At 39.7% G+C, this 14,073-nt stretch overlaps 3 protein-coding genes across 4 annotated transcripts in view; 1 reads left to right on the top strand and 2 right to left on the bottom strand.

Annotated features, from left to right (window-relative positions):
- Positions 1–1,514: 1,514 nt before the first annotated feature.
- Positions 1,515–14,073, top strand: part of LOC133475069 (gastrula zinc finger protein XlCGF57.1-like) — a 28,756-nt gene continuing 16,197 nt past the window's right edge. Inside the window, exon 1 of the mRNA XM_061767423.1 lies at positions 1,515–1,836. The gene's annotated coding sequence lies outside the window, so the exon portion shown is untranslated. The remainder of the gene's footprint in view (positions 1,837–14,073) is intronic.
- LOC133475074 (zinc finger protein 501-like) lies at positions 3,550–8,277 on the bottom strand. Its single transcript, XM_061767436.1, has 2 exons — positions 7,950–8,277; positions 3,550–4,910 (listed from the first exon to the last, which is right to left on the bottom strand). Exons 1-2 carry the CDS (start codon positions 8,125–8,127, stop codon positions 3,679–3,681), a joined length of 1,410 nt encoding a protein of 469 aa, XP_061623420.1. The 5' UTR covers positions 8,128–8,277; the 3' UTR covers positions 3,550–3,678.
- Positions 8,296–13,379, bottom strand: LOC133475077 (zinc finger protein 572-like). Of its 2 annotated transcripts, XM_061767441.1 has the most exons (3): positions 13,050–13,379; positions 9,840–10,021; positions 9,627–9,762 (listed from the first exon to the last, which is right to left on the bottom strand). In XM_061767441.1, exons 1-3 carry the CDS (start codon positions 13,225–13,227, stop codon positions 9,697–9,699), a joined length of 426 nt encoding a protein of 141 aa, XP_061623425.1. In that variant the 5' UTR covers positions 13,228–13,379; the 3' UTR covers positions 9,627–9,696. The 2 variants fall into 2 exon arrangements, with proteins under 2 accessions (XP_061623424.1, XP_061623425.1); XM_061767440.1 differs by having other exon boundaries at positions 8,296–10,021; positions 13,050–13,365.

The following is a 14,073-nucleotide window of genomic DNA, read 5'->3' as shown; positions in this document are numbered from 1 at the left end:
CAGCTGACTACCCCAAATTCACCATCTTTATCAATTGGAATACAGCATTACAAAAGAAACAACCAAAAATATTAACACAGAAATTTGGTAGGGATTGGCTTTTCGGAAAGTATGTTGCAGTGCGTTTGATCTGTAAATTTCATTTTTTTAAATTATGCTCTGCTACTTTCTATGATATTCTTGTTTATAGAGATCCACTTTATTGTAGTACAAGTGTGCTCAAACTTAATTTGATACATTTGGTTGGGGGGGGGTTCTGCACCATGGAAAAATGTGCACAACCTGAATGTGATACAGAACATTTGATTAGGCAACGTTCTTAAACTCCAAATTAGTACATGTAATATACTCATTGTAATCCCTCAAGGTGAGATTCAATTCACACACTGCTGTACATGTTCTGTTGCACATCACATCAGAGATCGAGATCACATGCATGTACGCATGCAAGGAGAGATGCCAGACTGAAAGGGTTAGAGTGCTTACCCTCCGGTTCCAAAGCCCAAATTCTTACGGAGAAGCTACTTTAACCTTGTCATGGTGGATTTGTCGGTTTTTGTCAAAACAGATGAAAGATGTAAAGTTCAGTACATACACCATCCATAAGCATCAACAATCTACTTCAGCTAGTAAAGTGATTCCTGAAGAATCACTGCCAAAGTACTGTTTAGTTGTATTTAACTTGTAAATTCAAGAAATCTGTATTTAATCTTTAGGAACTTTAAACATTCACGTATAAATTTTGACCAATGTGCAATGTGCTGCCAGAACTAAGACAAGGGCGTGCAAAATCCTCTCGGACCCTCCCCACCCCGGTCACCAGCTCTTCCAGCTCCTTCCCTCAGGTAGGCGCTACCGATCAATGCAAACTAGAACTAGTAGACATTCCAACAGCTTCTTCCCTCTTGCAATCAACTTCTTGAACAGCTAACTTACAATTCCATTACAACAAGCTGGCAATTTTTTGACTTGAGTTCGTTGTCACATTTCTGTATTCTGTATTATGTATTACTCGTGCACTCACTGTAGTTGTCTCGCCGTGCTGCGCTATTTGCATATAGTGGCCACTCATGCCAGAGTAGTATCTGCTTCATTTGCACACTGATTGAGGAGTATCTGTAACATTTGCACAACCATTGTCCCAGATTATCGCAGTACTCGTCACTTTAAACCGCATACACTCCTTGAAGTCTCAGTGCCCTTTGCACAATGGTCATTGCACCAGACTATTGCGTCATTAGCCATTCGAACTGAGGACTCTGCATCTTTTTGCACAATTGTTGTTTGTTGTTGTTTTTTGTCAATGTCTTTATGTCTCCAAAGTGTTCTGTAAATTGACTGTCTGTTGTACTAGAGCGGCTCCAACTACCGGAGACAAATTCCTTGTGTGTTTTGGACATACTTGGCAAATAAAGATGATTCTGATTCTGATTCTGATTCTGATTTTATTTAATCATTTAAGTATCCCCCCCCTCCCGCCCCCATTTCCTTGATTTATGTGCAGTGTTGATGTTCGAACTGTGCATAATGTTACAGTGGCTTACAAAAATATTAAATACACATTTTAGTATAAGTTTAACCGCACTTCCTTTCCAACATGGCCACTACGTCTGTCCATGCGCTGCCTTTGACGGGAACGTGGCCCCTGCCAACATGGACGTGACGTAGACGCTTCTGTCAGATGGATCTCGTCTTTAAATCTGGAACAGCAGCCGCACAACCCGGAAATACGGATTGGATACTAGCCTCTGCCTGTTGATTGCCAGTAAACAACAGCGGCCGATTCTGGAACTAAGAGACTTCGTCAACTACAGCTCTTCCAGCTCCTTCCCTCAGGTACGCTGCACTATTTGCATATCTGTTGTTGTTGTTGACCAATACTGGCCACTCATGCCAGAGCAGCATCTGCACCACTTGCACAATGATTGAGGAGCAGCTGCAACATTTGCACAAGCAACATTGTCCCAGATTATCACACTACTCGTCACTTTAAGCCGCATACACTCCTTGAAGTCTCGGCGCCCTTTGCACAATGGTCATTGCACCGGACTATTGTAATATTAGTCATTCGAACTGCTTTAAGTGCGAGAGGACTCTGCATCTTTTTGCACAATTGTCAAAAAAAAAAAAAAAAAAAGTACTGGCATTACCATATTACCAGATTACTAGGAACCCTTTACTGCTCAGTGACTTTTTTTTTTTTTGTCAATGTCTTTATGTCTCCAAAGTGTTCTCTGTCAATTGACTGTCTGTTGTCGTACTAGAGCGGATCCATCTACCGGAGACAAATTCTTTGTGTGTTTTTTGGACATACTTGGCAAATAAAGTATCCAGTTTTCAGTTCCAATTAGGCACTATTTTCTGTCCGTTAAATCCAAAGTCCGTTGTTTCCGGGTCTGTCAAATCGAGGTTCCACGGTAAATCTGCTTTTAGATCAGTAGGATAAATAGTATAGTTAATCAGCAAAAGTTATTCGTTTATTGTTGTTGTCTCATTCCACGAGGTCACTGCAGGTTTGGGTGCTCGGACATTTGCCGCTAGCTATTAACGTTAAACAAGTTACAGGTAAACTGTTGGATTTATCTCACCCAACACCAATAAAAATGCACAAAAGGAATGAAGACGCTGGTTTTTCTTTCTCATGAGGAGGGCGTATGGGAGATTGTTCAGTTTACAGCCTCTCAACACGCTCTAAACAATCTCTCCCGTCGCTCCTGCATTTACTTGAAAATAGGAGGGTTTTACAAGACATAACGTTCTAAGCAACAAGACACAACACAAAACATTTGAAAATAGGAGGGTTTTACAAGACATAACATTCTAAGCAACAAGACACAACACAAAACATAATGTTCTAAGCAGCAAGACACAACACAAAACAAAACATGGGACCAACACCTGTCACGTCCCCGACCACATCCGATCACGTCGGATGATGCTGAGACATCTTCCTTTCTAAAAATCGTCCATAATACTAATGCAAGCTAAGCAAATAAATGATAACTTCTAAAATATATTTAACATAAACCCTCCCCAGTCATTGCTCATAATTCGAGGGGGGGGGGAAAAATCAGCTGAGCGACAACTCGTATCTTGAAAAATGTGTATGTTGGGGCACTCTTAAGTCAAGCCACTGCGCTGTACAATTATTCAAGTGCCACCGATGGTACCAAAGTCACTGTGCTGGTTGCTAATGAAAACACACAAATGAATAAAAACTTAATTTTGATTCTAAAGTTAGATTAGTATCCATTTAAAATGTAACTTTCCTTAATTACAAAAGGACATAGGAATATTTGAAATGTATTTTTTAGGTTCCAGAATATCTGTTACAGGGTCAAGAGGCTCCTTGGTTTCTTTTAAAAAAAAAAAAGATAATTATTTCCAATAGAGGATGCGTTGTGTGTTAAGTCTCGCCGTTTCTAACCTTCCTACAACACACAAGCTATGGAACCGCCATGTTAGTATATATGCAGAGTTTCAATGGCTTTATCAGGAGTGTCTGAACTTTTCCAAAGGCCACGTACAGAAAAATAGAAGGATACAAGGTCCACTTTAAAATTCTTCGCCTTTTCTTTATTTAACACTAAATCAAATCAGTGAGTGTAGGTACAGATCGCTCGGTGCTGTGGGTCTGCATGGCCGCAGCCAACTGGTCACGTAAGCAGAGCTGAAAAATTAAACGGTTTTTGCGTCTCTATGTGTTCTCATGTGTCTTACAACAGATCCCTTACGAGTGAACAGCTTGCTACAGATTGAGCAACCAAAAGGTTTTGCTCCTGGATGTGTTCTCATGTGTGCCTTCAGATTTGACCTTTGAGTAAAGGTTTCACCGCAGGTTGAACACCTCAAGGTTTTTTCCTGTGTGTGCCGCCTTATGTGTGAGCGCATATTTTCTTTTATAGTGAATGTTTTGCTACAAACCGAGCAACTGAAAGGTTTTTCCCCTGTGTGGCTTCTTATGTGTCGATCTAATTTTGATTTGCTTATACATTTTCTGCTACAAAACGAGCATCTATAGGGTCTTTCTCCTGTGTGCTTGCTCATGTGTAACATCATAGCTGCTTTTGTAGTGCATGTTTTGCCACAAATTGAGCAACTAAAAGGCTTTCGTATGTGGAGTCTCGTGTGTAAGATCATATTTCCCTTTGTAGTGAATGTTTTGCCACAAGTTGAGCAACTGAAAGGTTTTTCTCCTGTGTGGATTCTCGTGTGTCTTTCACAAAGTGACCTTTGCATGAATTTTTTGTCACAAAATGAGCAACTGTAGGGTTTTTCCCCTGCGTGTATTCTTAGGTGTGGTTCCAGATTTGCCTTTTGAGAGAAGCATTTACCACAAGTTGGACAACAAAATGGTTTTCCTGCATGTGATCTCCTGTGTCTCATCATACTTGACCTAGTACTAAAACATATGCCAGAAACTGAGCAACAAAGGGGTTTAGCTTCAGTTTGCGTTTTCATGCGTCTCTTAATAGGACCGTTCTGAGCAAATCTTTTAGGGCGAGTTTTCTTGTTAAGTGGAGCTAGGAGGTTGTCTGGTGGTGGTCCTAAACAGCGGTCTCCACTTGGGCTGTGATGAAGCTGTGACGCCTTGGCTTGTTCTTCGTTGTTGTCTTCACCCTTCGCAGAGACGCCAGTTAGCGGAAACTTGATGACATCAGCCTCCTCTTCCTTCTTAATGTGGGATGGCTGTGGCTCCTCCTCTTCCTGTTCAATGTGGACGGGCTGTGGACCCTCCTCTTCAACAAGGGCGGGCTGTGGATCCTCAGCTTCCTCTTCAACAAGGGGGGTCTGTGGATCCTCATTTTCCTCTTTAACACAGAGTACCTGTGAATCGCCCTTTTCCAAACTAGAGCTCCCCCACTGTTGACAGGGAAGTTCAACCTTACGATCAATCAGCAGCCGGACGTCTGCAAGACACAAGCAACAAAAACATAATTCAACTCACACGGGTCAAGTATGAGACAGTACGATATGTGGTACAGTGGAACTCGTTTTGTGACTCCATTATTCAATGGAAGCAAAGTTTCTCACTGAAATGAATGGAAATAGAATGAATCTGTCCCAGCCCCTGAAGGAAGTTTACTTTGCTTTTAATCTGTTGAATACACACTTTTTATTCTGAAGAAATAACACACACACTGTTTGCTAGCCATTTCTCTACATTATTAAGCTGTTGAATCTTTGCCTTGGCTGTGAGAGTGACAAAATCTCCATTCATTATAGCCTTCAGGCATATTTATTCCACAACTTTAACAGAAATAATAATAAAAAAGCATCATATTGAACATTGGTCTTCAAAATGAGGCGTCTCAACAGGAGAGTAGTCTCCCTTCGTCTTGTCAACCGACCTTCTGATAACGTCACACCCTTTTGCGCTAACTACAGCACGGACCAAAATAAAAGCATTAATATTAAATTAAGTAGTAAAGGTGTTCATATAGCACAAATCTTAACATACACCAACACATTTCTTTAACTTTTGCCACATCCGCTGCCTTTATTGCATTTAAACAGTGTAAAAGTTGGATTTACAGTATCCAGGGGTGTGCATAAAGACGTTTCTGGTTCTCAAAGGAGTACCAGGGGCATTGGTGCTCTTTTTTTTTTCTTTTTTTTTCTCTCCCCTGACCCACAACCTCACTGGATGTACCGCGACGTGAAAAATAATTTGCCCCCTTCTCAAATTACTATTATTATTTTTTTAATATTCTGCAAGGATTAGTGGACCAAAATATCTCCACAGAGATGACGACAACACTTGATTTCAGTTGTTGCCGCTGAGGGGTGGCCCACCCAGTTATTACTTTCAGGGGGCCATTACTTTTTCACACAAGGCCAGATAACTTTTTTTTTTTTAATTAAATGTATAGAAAATACAATTAGTACAGTGTTATCTATACATTTTATGCTTGCTATTTGTTTTTTGTACAGTGGGTACGGAAAATATTCAGACCCCCTTAAATTTCTCACTCTTTGTTATATTGCAGCCATTTGCTAAAATTATTTTTTCCCTCATTAATGCACCCAAAGCACCCCATATTGACAGGAGAAAAAAAAGGAAAAAAACTACTTAAATATTGCAAATGGAACATTATTCGTGAGAAGAGCAGTATGTCCAGTACAATAGGTCATAATAGGTGCTTTAATCCTCAGTGTTTTTTTCCTGGATTTATTTGGGAGGATTTTAGTAGCGTTTGAAGTGCTTATTTAATTTTCTTCCCCCCCTGGAAATTTCACAAAGATGGTAGCCACTTGTCACGTTGCTACGAAAAGGGCTTCAGATTATTGTGTGAAAAACGTAATACTCATTGCAGCTTTCAAGTAATTTTTTTATTTTATTTTTTTACTTGTTTCATGTTCGTGACTGAAATTAATTACCGTTAATTAGAAATAATTAACATCAGTTTCTGTGTTTAAGTTTTCCAATGATGGCAGCCTTTTGAAAGTAGGCTAAAGATGAAAAAGTATGAAAGTTTGGAACACACTCAACAAAAAAGGTCACACCTTAACCCCAACCCTACTCCTAAACCTAGCCATAATAAATGTCTTTTTTTTATATTATTATTATATTTGGGATGGACATCTCGTTACATCTGCGTAGCCTACCCTTCCCGCGATGCAGGAGCCAATCATGTTGAAGCGGGGCGGATCTTACCGAGAAAGGGCGTGGGATTTCCAAGAATGTCTGTGAAATAGGACGTTCCCTTTCCGGGTTCCGGGTCTCAATTGTTATTTGTTTCGTCTTTTGTAAAAGTGTTTTGGGTTTTGTTAATTTATTCTTTGAAATGTAAAAGTGTTTTGGCTGTTGTTGAGTTGTTTTCTGAAAATGGAAAACTGTTTCACAATTTGTTATAGTGGTTTGCACTTCCAGGCCACCGCAGAACTCAATGCCTTAGGCTTTACTGACACGTAGGGGTAGAAACAGCACACAGTACAAATTGTTTAAAATGAATTTAGGGGGTTTTACATGAATGAGCTGTCGCCAAGCCCTTATAGAACCCTTGTCCATGTATCAGTTGAAAAACACTAAAAGGGCTGTAACTCTGCCACTAGTTTTGAACAAGTTCAACTTTAAAATGGCGCCAAAGTGCAACCTCTAAGTCGTTAGAAACAGGAGATAAAACAGCTTGGCTGTGCAAAAAAAACATAAAATTCGCTCTCTGGTTCCATTTTGGGGTTTAGGTTTTTTGTTTTGTATCTTTCACACACCAATGCTCGGATTCATTCAGTATTCATAGGAAAAGCATTATAACACGAGGTTTACAGTAGATTGAAAAATATGATTTCTTATGGGAGTCATAAAATGGACAAGGGATGATAATGTATTGTCAATGTTTAGCTCATATTTCAGGTGCTATTTTAATGTTTAACTTGTTCAAAACTGTGGCCAAATTTCAGCCCTGTAGCCTTTGATTTTAACTGATTTCTCTTTGTGGAAAACAAAGTCCAAATAATTGCCACAAAATGGTCAAGGGGTGCATAAGGGCTGGACTACAGTTCACTTGTGTAAACCCCCTATATTCATTTTAAAGGTTTCATCGACGTTTCACACTTTAATTTTGATCATCTTTGCTGTCCTTTAATCTGGTTTACATGATAATTTAGGTTGGGAATGCCAAACACGTTCTTATTCAAGCTATTCTAGTTCTTTTTTTTGGGGGGGGGGGCGTTTTAACCACAGTATGAAGGTTTGGGCCCTATGTTGCCAAGCAAGGCTATACAGCAAAGCTTCTGTGCAATTTGCTTTAACGATAAAGTTACAGACAAATGTGACCCATATCGGAGCAACTGTTATTTTCTCGGCCGACACGGTTAGCCATTCGACTGTTGATTGTAAAACGTACAGACGACGAAACATCTCCATACATCAGGCTCATATCCATTTATAATTTTTATACGATAACGAAATACAACTGTCGACATTCAGTGGTGTTTAGTGAAGATACCTTCGACGTGTATGATAATTTGAGACTTGCAAACGGCTTCCACTTGTCGTCGTTGTCGCTCGCTCTCCCCTCGTGCGCGACTAAGTTGCTCTTCGTACGACGCTATCGTTCCTTCAAACAGTGCGAAGATTTCGTCGGCGGCCGCCTTCAGTCGCTCTCTTACCAACTCCTTCAACATTCTTGTCAAATGCTCAACGACCACAGGGACAACACTTGAGGTACAATCGATGTTCTCGACGCCGGTCACGTTGAAACCTTTGTCGTTGTCTTTTTTTCCCTCCTCGATCACTAAATGGCGGGTGGCAAACAACAAAATGGCGGATTTCTGCCACCTACTGGCAAGGAGTGTGGACCCAAATATCTTTTATTTTTTTAAAGAACAAATACAACAAAATTTCCCATTTTGTTTCACTCAATCTGCACATCAAAAGCCGTATGGTGAGCTTTACAGTAGACAACAGAAAAAGCTACACACATACACAAGAGGGCTTTAGAAAATGAAGTCTTATCAAGCAGTGAAAGAAGTTCAAAGCCTTTTCTTAATCTTTACAAACTTCAAATACAAGTAAAAACTCATTCAACCAATGATTTAGACAGGTTTTTGTCTTGAAATATCTACAGTTGTGAATTAAAAAAAAACTTTAAAATAACAGCACATTATTAACGTCTAAATTCTTGTTTTCACCAAACTTAATGGACTCCATCATCCAAGGTGACAGTTCAAGATGTTTAGACTGAAGCCAGCCCTGCATGTCCAACCAAAAGGCCTGTACGGAGTCGTAGTTAAATATATATATATAAAAAACAATTTTTTTTTCAAAGATTTCAATGTCTTATCACAAATTGTTTTTATTTGATTCAATATGAAATTTTAGTCCCAAAGATTCCTTGGTGAAAACAATCTCCACAAAAACAAGCCGATTATCTGTGTGTGTGTGTGTGTGTGTACTGGGCCTACTGAAAGTACTTACAGCTCAAAATAAAATTCAATAAAAACAATTCATGGTCTGCTTCTAGTGCCGCAGTATTGTGGGGAACTACCGCAAAGGCTTTTTTGTCCTTTTGTTGTGTCCCCGGACATGTACAATCAAATTGGACCTACGGACATGATGGGTTTTTCTTGTGCGCGCACTCATGTTTAATACCAGAGAACACCTTTGACAGGTTTTACAGCCACTCGAGCAACTACAAACGTTTCTTTCCTGCGTGTGTTTTCATGTGTCTGACCATGGACGCCTTTTGAGAGAATGTTCTATCACACAATGAGCAACTGTGCATTCCTTCTCCTGCGTGTGTCTTCACATGTGAAACCAGATGACTATTTTGAGAGAAAGCTTTACCACAAGTTGAGCAAGAGAAGGATTTTTCTCCTGAGTGTGTTCTCATGTGTGTGACCTTATGTTGCTTATGAGTGAACGTTTTATTGCAAATTGGACAACTGAAAGGTTTTTCTCCCACGTGCGTTTTCATGTGTGATACCACATTCGCTTTTTGAGGGAACGCTTTACCACACACAGAGCAACAAAAGTTTTTTTTCCCATTGTGCGTTCTAGTGTGTTTTCTCAATATCTTCTTTGTATTGAATGTTTTTCCACAAGTTGAGCAGCTGAAATGTTCTTTGGGAGCGTGACGACTCCTGTGTATCCGAGGAGTTTTCTTGTTAAGCGTTGTCTCCTTTTCAGAGCCTGTCGACTGCTTGTCGTCACCTTCGCAGTCTCCGTCGCTCCTCGAAGGTTCTTCTATGTCGTCACTGTCTGACAGTGGAGCTAAAAGGTTGTCCGGTGGTGGTCCTCCACAGTGGTCTCCACTTGGACTGTGATTATGAAGCTCAGGTATCTCGTTTTCCCTCTCCACAGAGGTACCATTCAGCGCTATTTTTATGACACTAACCTCCTCCACTTCCTCTTCAACATGGTTGGGCTGTGGATCCTCCTTTTCCTCTTTAACATGGAGGGGTTGTAGATTTTCCGCTTTAACATAGGAGGGCTGTGGATCCTGCGGCTCCAAACTGGAGCTCCCCCACTGCAACTGAGGGCTAAATTCTACATGACGGCCAATCACCTGTTGCACGTCTGTAGGACAAAAACAACACAGGCACAGGTTACCTCACACCGCGTGTGTCACAAGGGCCAAATCTAATACGCTATGATATACAGCTGTGCGATATAAAAAAAATTTCCCTCCACTTAGTGATATTGTAAGGTGATTTGTCTATTATGTAATTTGTTTTAATTTGAAATGAATGAGCTTTTCTTAGTGCCGGCCAATAGCTCACAGTCCCGCCTCACTCACATCAACGCACACGCCCACACACACTGAGCTTGCTGTCACAATCACGTGGGACAATACCCGTAACAGAAGTATTTTGACGTAAATTTCGACTTTAACGGGGAAATCCGACTTACGCGGAAATTCGGGTTACGTCGCCAGCGTAGGAACGGAACTCGTTCGTAAATCGAGGACTTCCTGTACTTATTTTCCTGTCTGAAAGCAGGGATACATCATAGAAAGACTGCGAGAGATGTGTTTGGTACTGTAATGCCACGTCTTCAGGGAAGGTTGTGAAACGTGGCAAAGGTGGTCAGAGAGGACTTTAGAGTAAAACGGGTCATGTACCCAAACTAAATGAAGGTAATATTTGTCATTTGTGTTTCCTTTTGAGGTGTCCTCATTTTAATCAGCTGGTCTGAGCGCACACGCACAGCCAAGAACCTACTGTATTATTATTATTATTATTATGTCACATCTGAAAATGCTCGCTGCTCAACTGACGTTGCACAACATAAAGGCTGTTTGTACAATTTTTAATTAGACTTTACACCGATCTGATCGGCTTGATCGGTATCAGCCGATAATTAGCATTTTACGCTGATCGGTTGATCAGCTGTAATGTCATAATTCGCCGACCCGATCTCCGCAAAAGACATTTACTCCGCGTCACCATCGTGTGTGGGACAGACACCACGTAATGCCTGGATCAGACTACGAGACAAATTAGGTCTTTCACGATTGCCCTATGTCAGACTACTACAATAAAATCGTGTATTCCGATACCACCGCATCCCATCTTTTAAGATGACTGGGCTTCATCACTGTCAACTCAAACGCGACAGGATTTGTATTATAAGAACAAAATGGGGGGAAACGTGTGGTGGTGGTCACTGGTGCTCGGGAGATTACGTCCATTTAAGGATTGCTTGAGGTATGTTCACGTACTTTTACTCCGATACGGCTCGCAAGCAGGCAACAAAACGTTATGTAACCTAGCAAGCTAGTGGTAGCACTAACGGTTGTACGTAAACATGTTGGCGTTATGTCGAATCATGCTCTAAAGTTTCGGTGTGTGTGAAGTAATTCAATTACAGTAAGTTAGCACCCGTTATTTCTGTCATGTTGTAATGGCCTGACTGATGAGAATATGACCTGACTACAGCAGTGATTTCCAACCTTTATGGAGTGAAGGCACATATTTTACAATTGGAAAATCTCACTGCACACCAACAAACAAAAATGTCACAAAAAGTAGCTACACAGTAATTACAGTATGTACTTCCTGCCATCTAATAGAAGAGCATTTATTTGTTCTGTCACTATGCCTCACTGGCATAAATAGAGGAACAAAGATACATTTCTTGTAAATTAATATTTTTTTGAGCACTTAAGTAAAATTTGATAATTTCCCACAGCACACCTGAAGAACGCTCATGGCCCACAAATGTGCCACAGAACACTGGTTGGAAATCACTGGACTAGAGAATACTTTTGAAGTTACTCAGTATACAGTACAGAAGTACCGGGTGATTGAAAAGTAACTCCCTATTTTTAATTATAACTTGTAATTTATTTCGGAACTATCATTCTTACAAGAAATGAACATGAGAAGAAAGTGTATTGCATGGAGTTTTATTTAAAATTCGATATGGGCGCATATCATAGCATTAGCCAGTTTCTCAAGCCACCTGGGAACCGCATTAACTGATTTCACAGGGAATTCTTGTGGGATGGAAGACATAACTTATCGTATTCGCCATTCAAGTTCTTCCAAAGTCGTTGGTTTGGTAGAATAGACTTGCTCCTTTAATCATGGAACATACACACAAAAAAAGAGAAAAATATTACATCATATGAATAAATATTTTAAAATAGGGAGTTACTTTTCAATCACCCTTTATATACAGTAAATAAGTCATTTAAATACACATTGCTCTCTTTTGATCGGTGATCAGTTATTGTTTTTTTAAACTAAATGATCGGCACTAAACATCCTGATTGTGTGCAGCCTATTTTTAATTAATGCCTTGTTTTTTTATACTTAAATACATTTCAGTTTAAACTTTTCTTTTGTTTGTGTTGTATTTGTTTAAAATTGCCTCACTGAAAATGTTTATAGAAAATAAAATAGTTTGCTGCTCAATGAAAATTCACCAAATAAAACTTATCGTAAAAAAAAATTACAAAATTGGTCATTTATTATTAAGCGAAACGGCTTATTTTTTCTTATGTAAGTTTATCTGAATACTATATTATTCAATACATTTTTTTGTAGGATATTCGAATACTCAAATACTCAACCGCTTTACAGTCAATCCAGCTGCGACACGGATGGACGGTAGGATCGCCCACACGTTTAACTTGAATTTGCTTTGTTGAACCAGGTAACAATGGCGATCTGGAGGCAATTATTTAGAGTTCAGCGTCTTGCTCAAAGACAGGAGGCAGTCAGAAGATGAGAAGGACCAACCCTTCAGTCAGTGGAGCTATACCAACTGAGCTGTTTTCACATTCTTCGGCTACAGTTACATTTTGGCTCAGGACAAGTAGAATTTATACAATAAATTCATGTTTGGGTTTTTTGTGCGGGGATTTTTTTGTTTTTAATTTCATGGCGTGAGGGTCTGGAACGACTCAAATACACAGAAGGACTTGGTGGACAAAGAAAGTGTTTTTTTTTTTTTTTTTTTAAAGCGTGTTGTTCACGTGGCTTCTCACATTCATTGTCTTACGTTTTGGAGCCATTCTTTGAAAGGCAGACACAAAACCTTTAAGTTTTCCACGCTCTTAGATAAATACAATGTAAATCTGAAGTAGAAGTGAACATACCTTCCATGCGTATGACAATTTGAGTCTTGCAAACAGCTTCCAGTTGTCGTCGTTGTCGCTCGGTTTCCTCCCTCGCTCGACGAAGTTGCTCCTCGTACGACGCTATCGTTCCTTCAAACAGCCCGAAGATTTCGTCGGCGGCCGCAATGAGTCGCTCCCTCACCAAATCTTTCAACATTTTGACTCGAAGTGTAACAAGAACGGCGCTTTGCAACTCCTTTGTGTCTCCTTCGTTGAGATGAGAAGCGGTTCGCTACATGCAAGACAACACGTCGTCTTCTTCTTCTTCGACTTCTTCTACTTGTTCTTCTTCTGGTTCTTCTTCTTCGTTGGCGGGTGGCATCAAAATCAAACGTTAGCATTACCGCTATCTACTGTGCTGGAGTGTGGGTCAGTGTACGTCTATACATATGTACAGTACAAGGTAGCAAAATAAATAAAAACCAAATAAACTTTAGATTCTCTTTATCAACCCTTGTTTCATTTAAAAACTGAAACAAGACTTAATTTCTTCATTGTTGAGTAAATTTCGAAGAAAAGCTGATGAGCATAAATGTCAAATAACACATCTGACCTACTTTGTGATACCATGTTTTTAAGGACAATAATAGTGATAACAAATCTGAACAGACTACAATTGGACTATTGGGAATGGGAGAACAGCATTTGTATGTGTCATTCCAGATTTAAATATAAACATTCAGGAACGGATCACTTAGTAGTTTGTACAGTGGAATTGATTGCAATCATGATGGCACTACAGTTGGTTGAACAAAACAGGTTAAAGCGGGTTGTAGTCTGTTCAGATTTGTTATCAGCATTATTGTGCTTAAAAAAAACATGGTATCACAAACTAGATCAGATGCTATTTGAAATCTATGAGATATTATATAGATTAAGTAAATTAGAGACGAGCGTCAGGTTTATGTGAGTTCCAGCACATAAAGGAATAAAGGGGGAATGAAAAAAAGGATTATTTTGCAAAACAAGCACTTAAACGAGTAGAATGGTTGGGAATACCTTT

This window comes from Phyllopteryx taeniolatus, chromosome 3 (assembly GCF_024500385.1).
Source record: "Phyllopteryx taeniolatus isolate TA_2022b chromosome 3, UOR_Ptae_1.2, whole genome shotgun sequence".
NCBI classification, from domain to species: Eukaryota; Metazoa; Chordata; class Actinopteri; order Syngnathiformes; family Syngnathidae; genus Phyllopteryx; species Phyllopteryx taeniolatus.
This window is presented reverse-complemented; position numbering and strand designations above follow the sequence as displayed.

Coding starts and splice junctions, on each gene's coding strand:
- LOC133475077 (XM_061767440.1), bottom strand. CDS start 13,227: ATGTTGAAAGATTTGGTGAGGGAGCGACTCATTGCGGCCGCCGACGAA. Junction 10,022..13,049: donor AATTGTCATACGCATGGAAG/GTATGTTCACTT, acceptor TTTGTCCTACAG/ACGTGCAACAGGTGATTGGC.
- LOC133475074 (XM_061767436.1), bottom strand. CDS start 8,127: ATGTTGAAGGAGTTGGTAAGAGAGCGACTGAAGGCGGCCGCCGACGAA. Junction 4,911..7,949: donor AATTATCATACACGTCGAAG/GTATCTTCACTA, acceptor TGTGTCTTGCAG/ACGTCCGGCTGCTGATTGAT.